Consider the following 13356-nt stretch of genomic DNA (forward strand, 5'->3'; position numbering starts at 1 on the left):
ACAAACTAACACGGCTGTTACTCTGAAACACTTCTGAAAGGTTGCCGACCCCTGGGCTAGATAATAAGACAGAGCATATCATATCGCTGCTATATAAATCCATGCACATCTTGAATACTTGAATGCAGATGAGTCAATCTGTCTCAAAAAAGATGTATTGGAATTGGAAAAGGTTCAGAAAAGGGCAACAAAACTGATTAGGGGTATGGAACAGCTTCCGTCTGAGGAGAGATGACTAAAACTGGGACTTTTCAGCTTGGAAAAGAGATGACTAAGCATGGATAGGATTGAAATCTATCAAATCATGACTGGTCTGGAGAAAGTAAAGAAGTGTTCTTTACTTGTTCTGATAACACAAGAACCGGGGTCACCAAATGAAATCATTAGGCACCAGGTTTAAAACCAACCAAAGGACGTCTTTCTTCACACCGTGCACAGTTAACCTGTGGAACTCCTCGCCAGAGGCTGTTTAGCAGACCCCAGTGGTGGTGTACGAAGTACTGCACCCCGGACATACACCTACACGCAGTCATAGGTGCTGGCACTAGGGTGCGGGGGGCGCTGCACCCCGGCTTGACGCGGTCTCTGTCAGACACAGGGTTCCCAGTCCAATGGCTCTCAGCACCCCGGCCCCGCACAGCTGGTTCACGCGCCGGGGAGCGCGCGGGCCGCAGTCACTGCACTGGTGGGGGGGGAGAAAGAGACATTTCGAACGGGGCAGTGGATGCGCGCGCACCCCCCTCCTCCGCCCCCGCCCCTCCCGGCTGCGGCAGCCGAGACACGCGCGTGCGGACCCCGCCCGGGCCAGGCCGGCGCGCGGCGGCGCGGGGGTGGGGGGGAGGAGCCCGGGCGCGGGGCGGGGCCGGGGGCGGAGTCAGGGCCGCGCTCCCGGAACGCCGGGCTCGCGCTCAGTTGTCCCCGGCCTCTCCACAGCCCGGGAGCCGCGAGCGCAGCCGGTGAGTGGGGGCCGGACGCCTGGGTCCCGTTCCCGGGGTGGGGCCCGAGAGCGGGGCCGGACGCGGGGTTCCTGCCCGCTCCCCGGGGCCGCGGGGCGCAGCCGGGCCGAGGCGGGGGCCCCGGGGCGGACGGGTGTTCGGGGGCCCGTGTCGTGACCCCCCAGCTGGGTGCGGGGGCCGGGTTCTCGCGCAGCTCCCCGAGCGTGGGGCCGGAGCAGTCCCGGGGCCAGGCGTCGGCTCTACCCTGGGGGCTCATCCCCGCCACCCGCGGGAGGGGAAGCTCCTGGGCAGCCCTGGGACCCGGGGGATACCCTGGGGTGCACCGCCCCGCGCCCCATGCGAGCCCAGTGGCGGGGCCCGATTTCCCTGTACCCGCGGGCTCGTCCCCACCCAGCGGGCTCAGCTCTGTGCCTGGTCGTTCTGGTCTTTACTGCGGTTTCAATCAGTTTGCCGCCTCCTGATCCAGGATTACCCGCTGTAATTGTCAGGATCGCCTCTGGAGCCTCTTATCAAAACTGGCATCACGTTAGCTACGCTCCAGTCATTTGGTTCGGAAGCGGATTGAAATGAGAGGTTACAAACCACAGTTCGTCGTTCTGCAATTTCACATTTGAGTTCCTTCAGAACTCTTGGGTGATCCCCTCTGGTCCTGGTGATTTATTACTGTTCAGTTTATCAAAACCTCCTCTGACACCTTTTAAAATGGAAAACTTTATAGCTAAAAGAAAAGGTCTGAACTATATGTGTGTGTGGGGTTTTTTTTTGACAAAAATTGTTTGATAAAGCTCTCCCCCTTAAGAGCTGAGGGTGCTATAAATGATAATAAAGTAACTAAGCATGCAGCGATGAAAACATTAAGACCACCTATTGTGTGTGAATTTTGTTTTCTTGTTTCAAGTTAAATAGCAATAAAGAGTAATATTTATTGTCTGTAACCTATCGTAGAAAAAATTTGGTTCTGGAAATGTATAAACCATGATTCATTGCGGAGTAAAGCAAAACGGCCGAGTTACACCCCTTGAACAGGGTTGTATTAAGAAAAAAGTCATAAATCGTTTAGTTAAGGTTAATGCTGGGCTATGATGACATTTCTGTTGTATTTGCAAATGCAAGCAGCTTGCTGTGCCAGCTTGGTTTCTTTTAACTCAAGTGACGGCCTCAAATTTCTTCCATCCATTTTCTATGAAAATATTATCTTTCAAACTCTGCACAGCTGAGGAGAAGAGAGATTCAGTACAAATGTAACTATCGATACTTGAAGCTAGGACATTTGTTTCATCTATATATGTGTGAATGCCAGAGACAGTGACCTATCTTAAGTGGCTCTCTGGGAGCAGCTTGAGTAGCGAAATGTATGTAACTGTGTAGTGGGAGTGCTAGCTTTGCAACCTTTGAGATGAGCTCTGCAACAGTCTTTAAGATGTCTATAAATTTATGAATGATCTAGAAAGCCAAGATACCTATTGAAGGCACACAGACAGGGTTAAGATTTTGATACTGGAGTAACCACTAAAGACTGGAACTAAGAGTGACTTTTAGTTGATTTATTGGAGAGAAACGATTAAGCTGTAGGCTCTAAAGCAGTTGTCTGCGGACAGTTGGTCTGCAAACAGCTGGCAGGTCACATGGTGCTGGCTGTCCTCTAGTCTAGCTGCTAAATTGCAGGAAAAGATAACGAAAAATAAGGAACGGTTTCCTAACATTGCATTATTGGGGTGAGGTTGGCGCATGGCACACGCTCTTCTAAAATGGGGTCCACACAGTGAAAAGCTTAAGAACCTCACTGGGTTAAACCTCTTCCAATCTGGCTTGAACCTTCGTCCACAGTGTGGATGGTGCAGATGAGAATGCTCAGATGGTTCTGATTATAATTTGTACTCTGAGCCTGCGCTGTCTCTCTTTCCCTTCTCTTCCACCCCCCATCCCCCCAGCTCCATGGAAGTAATGGGACTAATGACTGTAATAAGCACTACGCCTGATAGTAAGGTAGCATAGTAGATCTCTAGAGTCATGAAATATTAAACAACAGTTTTTTCAGAAGCTGCACTGATATAAATGAGATCACACTGATTTGATATACTGAGATCATTCATCATCAGACGGCCACTTACCATCAGTCACTTGCTTTCTACTGTTCATTTGATTTTTCTTTTTTTCCCTCCATTGCTGAGGTAAAATGTCAAGCGTGCTTAACTCTTCTAGTGCTGTGTGTCTTGCCCAAAAAAGCTTATTGAGGACAGTTTTCTTTAGCTGCCCTAAAATCAGCCACAAAATGATGGCGCTCAATTAACCTTTGATTATATGGTCAACATTCTGCATAGAGTGGGGGAAATGGCTGTGGGCTAAATAGGGATTAAGTGGAGTCTTATGCTAGCTTGCTGATTTTAACCCCGAGAGAGCATTCATTCTCTTTAGTTGCAGATAAGTTATCTTAAAAGATTCTGTGGTTAAATCCCTTTAACTAAAATAATTCAATGCATTGAAAGGCAGAGCTGTCAAAGGCTTCCCTCGCCATTCTAGTCTGCCTCTAGATATTCATTATGCTTGAGTCGTACCTGATCAGAATAAATAATCACTATACATGGAGTTGCCTAAAAGAGCAACCTAGAAACTTCCAGGCTAATGCTGATGAGGAAAGTTAATTGTTTCTAAAGCACGTGGCATTTTAACTTAGGATGTGATGCAGTTTTAATGCTGCTATTGAGTTTTTCTAATGTGCTCCTCACTTTAATATTATCTTTGCCTTAGCAGATTTCTGTATGTCTACTGACTTTCAAATCCTACACAAAATCAATGCAGCTTATTGAATGCCCGTTATTTAATTATTTATTTATTGACACGTGGGCTTGTCTGAGCGAAGTGCTTTCATAAATTATTCACCCTGATGTTACATAGCAGTGCTGTGATCAACAAGCCTTTTGCTATGGTACAGACAGGAAGATGTAATCTATTTCTTTCCCTTTATGATCACCCAAAAGGGTAGCTTTTGCTTGATTTATCAATGCCGAGGGTTGGAAGGTTGCAGTTGACTGCCATCGGCTACATAATGGAAATTTGAAAAAGAAAATCTCTTATGTCGGTGAGCATGTACTGTCTTATTCTTCCTTTAGAATATGTTACTGCTGCTTCACACCTACTTTGCAGACAGGAGGATCTCTTTTTCCATTGTTTGCTGTGCAGTTTAAGTAGCCAGCTGCCCTTGATGCTCACTGTTCACAGAATCTCAGGGTTGGAAGGGACCTCAGGAGGTATCTAGTCCAACCTCCTGCTCAAAGCAAGACCAATCCCCAACTAAATCATCCCAGCCAGGGCTTCGTCAAGCCTGACTTTAAAAACCTCTAAGGAAGGAGATTCCACCACCTCCCCAGGTAACCTATTCCAGTGCTTCACCACCCTCCTAGTGGAAAAAGTTTTTCCTAATATCCAACCTAAACCTCCCCCATTGCAACTTGAGAGCATTACTCCTTGTTCTGTCATCTGCTACCGCTGAGAACACTCTAGATCCATCTTCTTTGGAACTCCCTTCAGGTAGTTGAAGGCTGCTATCAAATCCCCCCTCATTCTTCTCTTCTGCAGACTAAATAAGCCCAGTTCCCTCAGCCGCTCCTCATAAGTCATGTGCCCCAGCCCCCTAATCATTTTCGTTGCCCTCCGCTGGACTCTCTCCAATGTATCAACATCCTTTCTGTAGTCGGGGGACCAAAACTGGATGCAATATTCCAGATGTGGCCTCATCAATGCCAAATAGAGGGGAATGATCACTTCCCTCGATCTGCTAGAAATGCTCCTACTAATGCAGTCCAAAATGCCGTTAGCCTTCTTGGCAACAAGGGCACACTGTTGACTCATATCCAGCTTCTCATCCACTGTAACCCCCTAGGTCCTTTTCTGCAGAACTGCTGCCTAGCCACTTGGTCCCTAGTCTGTAGCAGTGCATGGGATTCTTCCATGCCCTTTAAATTTTAAATTAGGATATCTCCATTATCTCCTAGAACTGGAAGGGACCTTGAAAGGTCATTGAGCCCAGCCCCCTGCCTTCACTAGCAGGACCAAGTACTGATTTTTGCCCCAGATCCCTAAGTGGCCCCCACAAGGATTGAACTCACAACCCTGGGTTTAGCAGACCAATGCTCAAACTACTGAGCTATCCCTCCCCATTCTTGAACCTCATCAGATTTCTTTCGGCCCAATCCTCTAATTTGTCTAGGTCCCTCTGTATCCTGTCCCTACCCTCCAGCGTATCTACCACTCCTCCCAGTTTAGTGTCATCTGCAAACTTGCTGAGGGTGCAGTCCACACCATCCTCCAGATCATCAATGAAGATATTGAACAAAACCGGCCCCAGGACCGACCCTTGGGGCACTCCACTTGAAACTGGCTACCAACTAGACATGGAGCCATTGATCACTACCCGTTGAGCCCGACGATCTAGCCAGCTTTCTATCCACCTTACAGTCCATTCATCCAGCCCATACTTCTTTAACTTGCCGTCAAGAATACTGTGGGAGACTGTATCAAAAGCTTTGCTAAAGTCAAGGAATAACACGTCCACTGCTTTCCCCTCATCCACAGAGCCAGTTATCTCATCATAGAAGGCCATTAGGTTAGTCAGGCATGACTTGCCCTTGGTGAATCCATGCTGACTGTTCCTGATAACTTTCCTCTCCTCTAAGTGCTTCAGAATTGATTCCTTGGGGACCTGCTCCATGATTTTTCCGGGGACTGAGGTGAGGCTGACTACCCTGTAGTTCCCCGGATCCTCCTCCTTCCCTTTTTTAAAGATGGGCATTACATTAGCCTTTTTCCAGTCATCCGGAACCTCTCCCGATGACCATGAGTTTTCAAAGATAATGGCCAATGGCTCTGCAATCACCTCCGCTAACTCCTTTAGTATCCTCGGATGCAGTGCATCCGGCCCCATGGACTTGTGCTCGTCCAGCTTTTCTAAATAGTCCCGAACCACTTCTTTCTCCACGGAGGGCTCGTCTCCTCCTCCCCATGCTGTGCTGCCCAGTGCAGGTCTGGGAGCTGACCTTGTTTGTGAAGACAAAGGTAAAAAACCCATTGAGTACATTAGCTTTTTCCACATCCTCGGTCACTAGTTTGCCTCCCTCAGTCAGTAAGGGGTCCACGCTTTCCTAGACTCTTCTTGTTGCTAAAATACCTTCTTGTTACTCTTAACATCTCTTGCTAGCTGCAACTCCAAGTGTGATTTGGCCTTTCTGATTTCCCTCCTGCATGCCTGAGCAATATTTTTATACTCCTCCCTGGTCATTTGTCCAATCTTCCACTTCTTGTAAGCTTCTTTTTTGCGTTTAAGATCAGCAAGGATTTCACTTTTAAGCCAAGCTGTCCGCCTGCCATATTTACTATTCTTCCTACACATCGGGATGGTTTGTTCCTGCAACCTCAATAAGGATTCTTTAAAATACAGCCAGCTCTCCTGGACTCCTTTCCCCCTCATGTTATTCTCCCACGGCATCCTGCCCACCAGTTCTCTGAGGGAGGCAAAGTCTGCTTTTCTGAAGTCCAGGGTCTGTATTCTGCTGCTCTCCTTTCTTCCTTGTGTCAGGATCCTGAACTCGACCATCTCATGGTCACTGCCTCCCAGGTTCCCATCCACTTTTACTTCCCCTACTAATACTTCCCTGTTTGTGAGCAGCAGGTCAAGAAGAACTCTGCCCCTAGTTGGTTCCTCCAGCACTTGCACCAGGAAATTGTTCCCTACACTTTCCAAAAACTTCCTGGATTGTCTGTGTACTGCTCTCCCAGCAGATATCAGGGTGATTGAATTCCCCCATGAGAACCAAGGCCTGTGATCTAGTAACTTCTATTAGTTGCCGGAAGAAAGCCTCGTCCACCTCATCCCCCTGGTCTGGTGGTCTATAGCAGACTCCCACCACGACATCACCCTTGTTGCTCACACTTCTAAACTTAATCCAGAGACTCTCAGGTTTTTCTGCAGTTTCATACTGGAGCTCTGAGCAGTCATGCTGTTCTCTTACATACAATGCAACTCCCCCACTTTTTCTTCCCTGCCTGTCCTTCCTGAACAGTTTATATCCATCCATGACAGTGCTCCAGTCATGTGAGTTATCCCACCAAGTCTCTGTTATTCCAATCACATCATAATTCTTTGACTGTGCCAGGACTTCCAGTTCTCCCTGCTTGTTTCCCAGGCTTCTGCACTTGTATCTAGGCACTTAAGATAACTCGTCCTGCTTTCTCAGTATGAGGCAGGAGTCCTCTTCTCCCGGTATCCCACTTTCCCGCTTACCTCAGGGCTTTGGTCTCCCCCGTGAACTTAGTTTAAAGCCCTCCTCACTATGTTAGCCAGCCTGCTGCTTGTTACCACAAGTCTGAGTGCGGCTCCAGTGTTGTTATGGGGAATTTATCAGAAACCCTCCCCGCTCTTTCTCCCTGGTGTAATGCAGCTGTGTGTTGCACTTTGTGCTCAGGTTGAAGATTCTTAAAAGCAAATATAAGCTGCGAAGTCTTGTTTTCTTGTCCACTAATTCCTTTACTGTTGATGAAATGAATTCTAGTATATGGCAGTCAAGCTGGTGTTCTAAGGTTGTTCCCACCTTTTAGGTCAGCATTCATTTGCTACTACACTGCTCTGAGGTGCTCTCCACCTCATGGGACTCCAATGTGATTAGTTGTATTTGACTGGGTTGCTTTTCATAATTTGCAAAAAGTGCCTGTGGCGGAGCTAGTACCTCATCGGCCCCTTAGGTCAGGGGGGTGGGAGGTAGCACAGACTCTCTACGCCCAAGTCCATGTTCTAAACCCTTCTCTAGTTTGCACAGGGTGGCCCAATGGCATGAGTCCATTTACTTCCCGTTGCCGATTGGGGTAGTGCAGCCTAGCAGCTGGGGTCCATACAATGTGCCCCTAGGGCAGTGCAGCCCAATGGCCAGAGTCCACCTAATTCTTCTCCCCTAGTGCGGCCTAGCGGCCAGAGTTCATATAACTCACTGTGTGGGGCCAGCTCCTCTCAAAGGAGGGTGGCCCAGGTAGGGGGACCCAGGCCCACCCACTCCACTGGGTCCTGACCCAGGGCCCTGCTAGTGGCGAGTTCTCTTCACCAGTGGTCCGGCAGGGATCTTCCCAAAACACACCAGCCTGAACGGTTTCAGCACCATTTCCCTTTAAGAACTCCCTGGGTCATTTCCTACCATATTCTCAGGTTCAGCCAGGTCCGTGGCATCCTCAACTTCCCCTCTGCAGTGTGTCTGGCCTCTGCGTCTCATGGTGCGAGCCTCTCTTCTGCTGGAGAGAGCAACGAGCCTCCTTCCCCTCCAGTGGTCCACCCTGACTGAGCAGCTCTGCAAGCTTTTATACCTGACTGGAGCATGCCTGGGTGTGGCTTCCTCTGCTAGGAGGGAAGGATTAACCCCCGCTGAACCAGTGCGGGGCCAATCCGCCCCGTCATAGTGCCGGATTGGACACTGAAGTTCTTTCATTCTGAGATGCAGTGGGTGCTGTGGCTATATCACAGTTCTCCAAGTGCCTGGCTGACCTTTTGAGAGAGCCATTGTGCTCTGCTACTGGGCCTATTTGGAGCAGAAGGCATTGAACTATTCCACATTCTTCTGAAGTGGGTGATCTGGACCCCCTCTCTGCTAGGGACTAAAAAAAAGAGCAAATTCTTTTTGGGTCTGAGTTTGAAGAGGTACAGAGGAATGTAGGGCTTTGTCTCAGCCAAAGCTTTGTGATTTCATTTGCTGGGTGATCATGGATTGGAGTGCTGTAAGGAGACTGAATACTGCAGCCGATCTTATTTGCCAACAACAGGGCTTGTAAAACATGTCTGTATGTATTTGTTTTTAAAAAGCTCTCCTAGGATTATTTTTGTACCAATCTGCTTATAGATTATAGATTTTTAAGGCCAGAAGGGATCTCCTGCATAACCCAGGCCGTAGGCTTTCACCCATCATTCCTGGAGTGGAGGGAGTCACTTCCCTGGCCATGTGAGTGAACGCTCTTGAGGATCTCTCTTAGAAAGTTATGGGCACAACTTTTTTTTCCAAACCATTCTTGTTGGAATATTGTTGAAAATGTATTCTGATTTCTTTATAAAAATGCATTGAAAAGTAAACTGCTTTGCAAGTTTCTATGGCAGCTGTGAAATCAGCTTGGGCTCTGGTTTCACACTTTGTGGTTCACACTCTTGCAGCCAAGTTGCAGTCCCCTCTAATGAAGCGTTAACTCCAGTGAGAATCTCACTTTTTTTTTTTTTTAAACACAGTGACTCGTGGGTTTCAGTACAATTTTATGCAGAATTACTGATTAATACCATTGAAATTATAATTATATACGTGTGTGTGTATCGATACACATGTATCGATACACACACACACACACACCCTCTAATCTATCTCTTATGGCTGAAAGTCCATCTCAATAGGTGGGTAAATAAAGTTTCTGATTTATGTAACTGGGACTACTTATTAAACCATATCTCCTTTTCCCAAGTGAAATATGTGGTTGTCTTCTGAGTATAAATCGTCTTCAAAGACAGACTCATTGTTTAACAAAACTGGAATGCTTAGGACAGCCTACAAAGTGATTACCAGTTGCTTCTAGAGACAGCAGTCTGAGTAACAGTGAAGGATATGCTGGAAATTCATATAGGGAAGTCCTCCTTTGTTAGATGCCTGTACTGTAGTGGCTTTGTAGTTGAATGCAAGAGACTGGTTTATGGCACAAGTCTGTCTTTGATTAGAAATATTCTGCTCTGTTCTTGTTCTTGTATGTATTTACAGTCTGCCACATTTTTTCTTCCAACCTGCAGGGGGGAATAGGAGGTGAATTGTGTGTCCTCCTAGCAGCCTTCAATTAAACTCAGACTGCCATAGATCAAACAACAGAACAGATGGATAATGGAGACTGGGGATATATGGTAAGTGATCCAATATTAAGGTGAATGCATGCTGAAAAATAGAATTGGGCTTTCCAGATTTTTATGTCGAATCTCTTGGCCTTGTGTATATACCCAGGGTCTAATGTTGAGTGAAGACAATTGAACTTAGTAAAAATAATATAAGCAAATAGGTTTGTTTTTAATAAGTGTTTCATTTCATTCTGTGTGTTGGGACAGTTCATGTTCTTAATCTTCAGCTAAATCGTAGTAATTATTTAACACAACAGCAAGAAAAGGGTTACATTTCTCCTAAAAAGATACAATTTGATGATGGTCTAGAAAGCCACCTTTCTGGTATACAGAGTTGAAAAAAATATGTTCTCCCTTCCTGTTCCTTTAATTACTCTGCTGTCATTTTATTTGGAAAAATATTCTTGCTGCTTCAACTTCATCTTTCATAACAAAACTAGACACACACCTCTTATTTTTCCTTCTCACCTCTTTCTCTAAACCTCCTGTTCCCTTTTGTCTGTCTGCCTATCCGGCTGGTCCTCTGCCCTGATTGTCAGAATCAGTGCCCAGGATGGTGCCCTATCCTCTTTCTCCCCTGCCCTTTTAGGTGTGATCTGGATGCTGTAGCTGCAGGCTAGCTCTACTACTCTGGACCCTCCTCTATGCCGCATATTGTTTGCCTGATAGTTTTCTTTATGCTGTCCCCTAGCTGCACCTTTGGATGGAAGCTCTTGGTCCTAGATCTAAAATTACATTAGGTCCTTTCATTTTTTCTGGGAAGAGGTTTTGCTATCTCCTTCTCGAGTAAGAGGGGTGTTGTGAAAGCAAGGAGCCAGAGGTGAAATTCTGTCTCGTACCTTGGGGAAATCACTTACGCTGTGCATCAGTCTCTTCATCTGTACAATGGAGAAAATATTTACTTTGCAGACGATGAAATAGTTATTTGACATTGAGCTCTGGGCTTTAGTTAATACCTGTAGAGCACTTTGAAGATATGCTTTCTAAGTTGCCAGGTGTGGATTTTGGCTTGGTTTCTTGAATTTATTCCGGTATAACCCCATTGGTAGGTTTCAAACTGAACAGTTGCAATTCTTTCTAGGGCTGACAGCTTTCCGACAGCAACTGCCACATGTTGGCGATAAGAAATCTCTCATGGTAGTTTGATAAACCTCTGGAATTTCTTTCTTTCTAGATGACTGATCCAGTCACAATAAATGTGGGTGGACACTTGTATACAACATCCCTCACCACTCTAACAAGATATCCCGATTCAATGCTTGGGGCCATGTTCGGGGGAGACTTCCCCACTGCCAGGGACTCTCAGGGCAATTACTTCATTGACCGAGATGGACCACTTTTCCGGTATGTTCTTAACTTTTTAAGGACTTCAGAGTTGACTTTGCCACTGGACTTCAAGGAATTTGACTTGCTTCGAAAAGAAGCAGATTTTTATCAAATTGAACCCCTAATCCAATGTCTTAATGACCCCAAGCCTTTGTATCCTGTGGATACCTTTGAGGAAGTAGTGGAGTTGTCCAGCACACGGAAACTTTCCAAATATTCCAATCCAGTGGCAGTAATCATAACGCAGTTAACCATCACAACTAAGGTCCATTCATTACTGGAAGGCATTTCAAACCATTTTACCAAGTGGAATAAGCACATGATGGACACAAGAGACTGCCAAGTTTCCTTTACTTTTGGGCCATGTGATTACCACCAGGAAGTTTCCCTCAGAGTCCATCTGATGGAGTACATTACAAAACAAGGTTTCACTATCAGAAATACAAGAGTTCACCATATGAGCGAGCGGGCCAATGAAAATACAGTGGAGCACAACTGGACTTTCTGTAGACTGGCACGGAAAACGGATGACTGATGTATGACTCCACAGATGACATTTCAGTGGTTACATGCAACTTCCTGGAACAGCATACCTGAGAGAATCTGGTTTTGACTAAAGCAACAGCATGGGCTTTTTTTATGAGATTATTTATTGATAACCATTAAGGACTGGAGAAGTTACATGCTCTAGCAGATCTGTTTTTTGTCTTGTCCAGAAAAAGATATGCATGTGCTTGTTCACACTGTTAAGACACTTTTTTAAAGAGGGAGTCTTAAAAATCAGTATGGTAGGAAGTTTGATGTCAGCTCTTTTGACCTAAAGTGCTAAATTCACCTATTTAAATGGTCTCTAATCCATTTAATGCTAAAACACTGGGAGTAAAGAACAAACAGGATTTAAGATGCAGATGGGGGAAGTGCTAGCATCATGTAAACTAACCTAGTTTCTAAATCAATAAACAGTATTGTAATATTTTAGGAAAACAAATCCTACCCTTTTAAAGTACTTGTTAAGTACGGCTTTTTACAGTTATTACAACTGTTTTTCTATGCATATAAATCAAGCAACCAAATATTATCTGTAGCCATGAAAATGTGATTAGAAATATTTATACTGGATTCTGAATGCAAAATATCCCTGTGGTAGAATTCATATTTTTAATGCCTGGTGAAATATTATTCCCAAGTGTAATGCCTGCCAGCAAGAAGCTAATAAAATGTCAAATATGGAAATAAGTCTTGTATTTTTTGTCTTCTCCTACTAATTTATTCTAGGAAAAAGGGGGGAGTAAGGTATATCAGTACAAGAAAGTGAAACTGGCCAAGCTCCTACTTTCCCTATTCTGGTGCATAAGAATATTAGCTCACTCTTAACATTCAACTTAATGGGCTTTGTAGCCTCATATTTCCATAGGGATAATTTCCATATTGAAAATTCAGAGGGGAAGTTATATATTTTGACAAATGGGAAGTTGGAAAGGACTAATGCCAGTTAAAAGATGCTAATCCAGGGTACATCTAGAGTCTGTATAACGATAACCTGGTGGGAAACATTATCCGGTTTCATATTCATCAAATCAACTGCCAGCACGTCTCAGAGCTCTCATCACCCTGCGCAGGGCTGCTTTTGTTGAAGTCAATGGGACTCTGGCTCTGCATTCTTATCTGCCAATTCCCTAGACACTTCTCCTGCTTCTTTTATGCATTCTGTAGAATTAATCATAAAAGATGCTAACAAACAGGAATCAAAGTTAGAAGACACTGAAATAAATAAACTTGATATCTGCTTTGAGTGACTAGGCCAGTGCAATTCTGCTTACTCCTTTTTCTAGGTTGTAATGTTTCTGTCTCCCTTAAATAAATCACAATCATCTCTAAGTATACAAGCGTCCTATTCACCTGGCCTAACTGATCTGGCCAGTATGGACCCCAGCATCCCGGGTGTGGTCCGAGAGAGCCTGGGCTTTGCAGCCTGGGCTACCACTTCAGCAGCTTTTTGGTTGGGCTTAGGGTATGTCTACACTGCAATAAAGTACCCACGGCTGGTCCATGTCAGCTGACTCTCAGAGCTCGGGCTGAGGGGCTACAAAATTGCAGTGTAGATGTCCATGCTTGGGCTCTGGGACTCTGCAAAGGGAGGGAGTCCAGGAACCCAGGCTGAGCCAGAACGTCTACAAT

General features: G+C 45.7%; 1 protein-coding gene across 4 annotated transcripts; it reads left to right on the forward strand.

Annotated features, from left to right (window-relative positions):
- Nucleotides 1–905: 905 nt before the first annotated feature.
- KCTD6 (potassium channel tetramerization domain containing 6) lies at nt 906–12411 on the forward strand. Of its 4 annotated transcripts, none has more exons than XM_034775564.1 (3): nt 906–956; nt 9754–9861; nt 11027–12411. In XM_034775564.1, the coding sequence occupies exons 2-3, from the start codon at nt 9835–9837 to the stop codon at nt 11711–11713; spliced, it is 714 nt and encodes a 237-aa protein (XP_034631455.1). In that variant the 5' UTR covers nt 906–956; nt 9754–9834; the 3' UTR covers nt 11714–12411. The 4 variants fall into 4 exon arrangements, with proteins under 4 accessions (XP_034631455.1, XP_034631457.1, XP_034631458.1 ...); XM_034775566.1 differs by lacking the exon at nt 906–956 and adding an exon at nt 4305–4324; XM_034775567.1 differs by lacking the exon at nt 906–956 and adding an exon at nt 8194–8929.
- The last annotated feature ends 945 nt before the right edge of the window (nt 12412–13356 follow it).

Source organism: Trachemys scripta, chromosome 7, assembly GCF_013100865.1.
Source record: "Trachemys scripta elegans isolate TJP31775 chromosome 7, CAS_Tse_1.0, whole genome shotgun sequence".
NCBI classification, from domain to species: Eukaryota; Metazoa; Chordata; order Testudines; family Emydidae; genus Trachemys; species Trachemys scripta.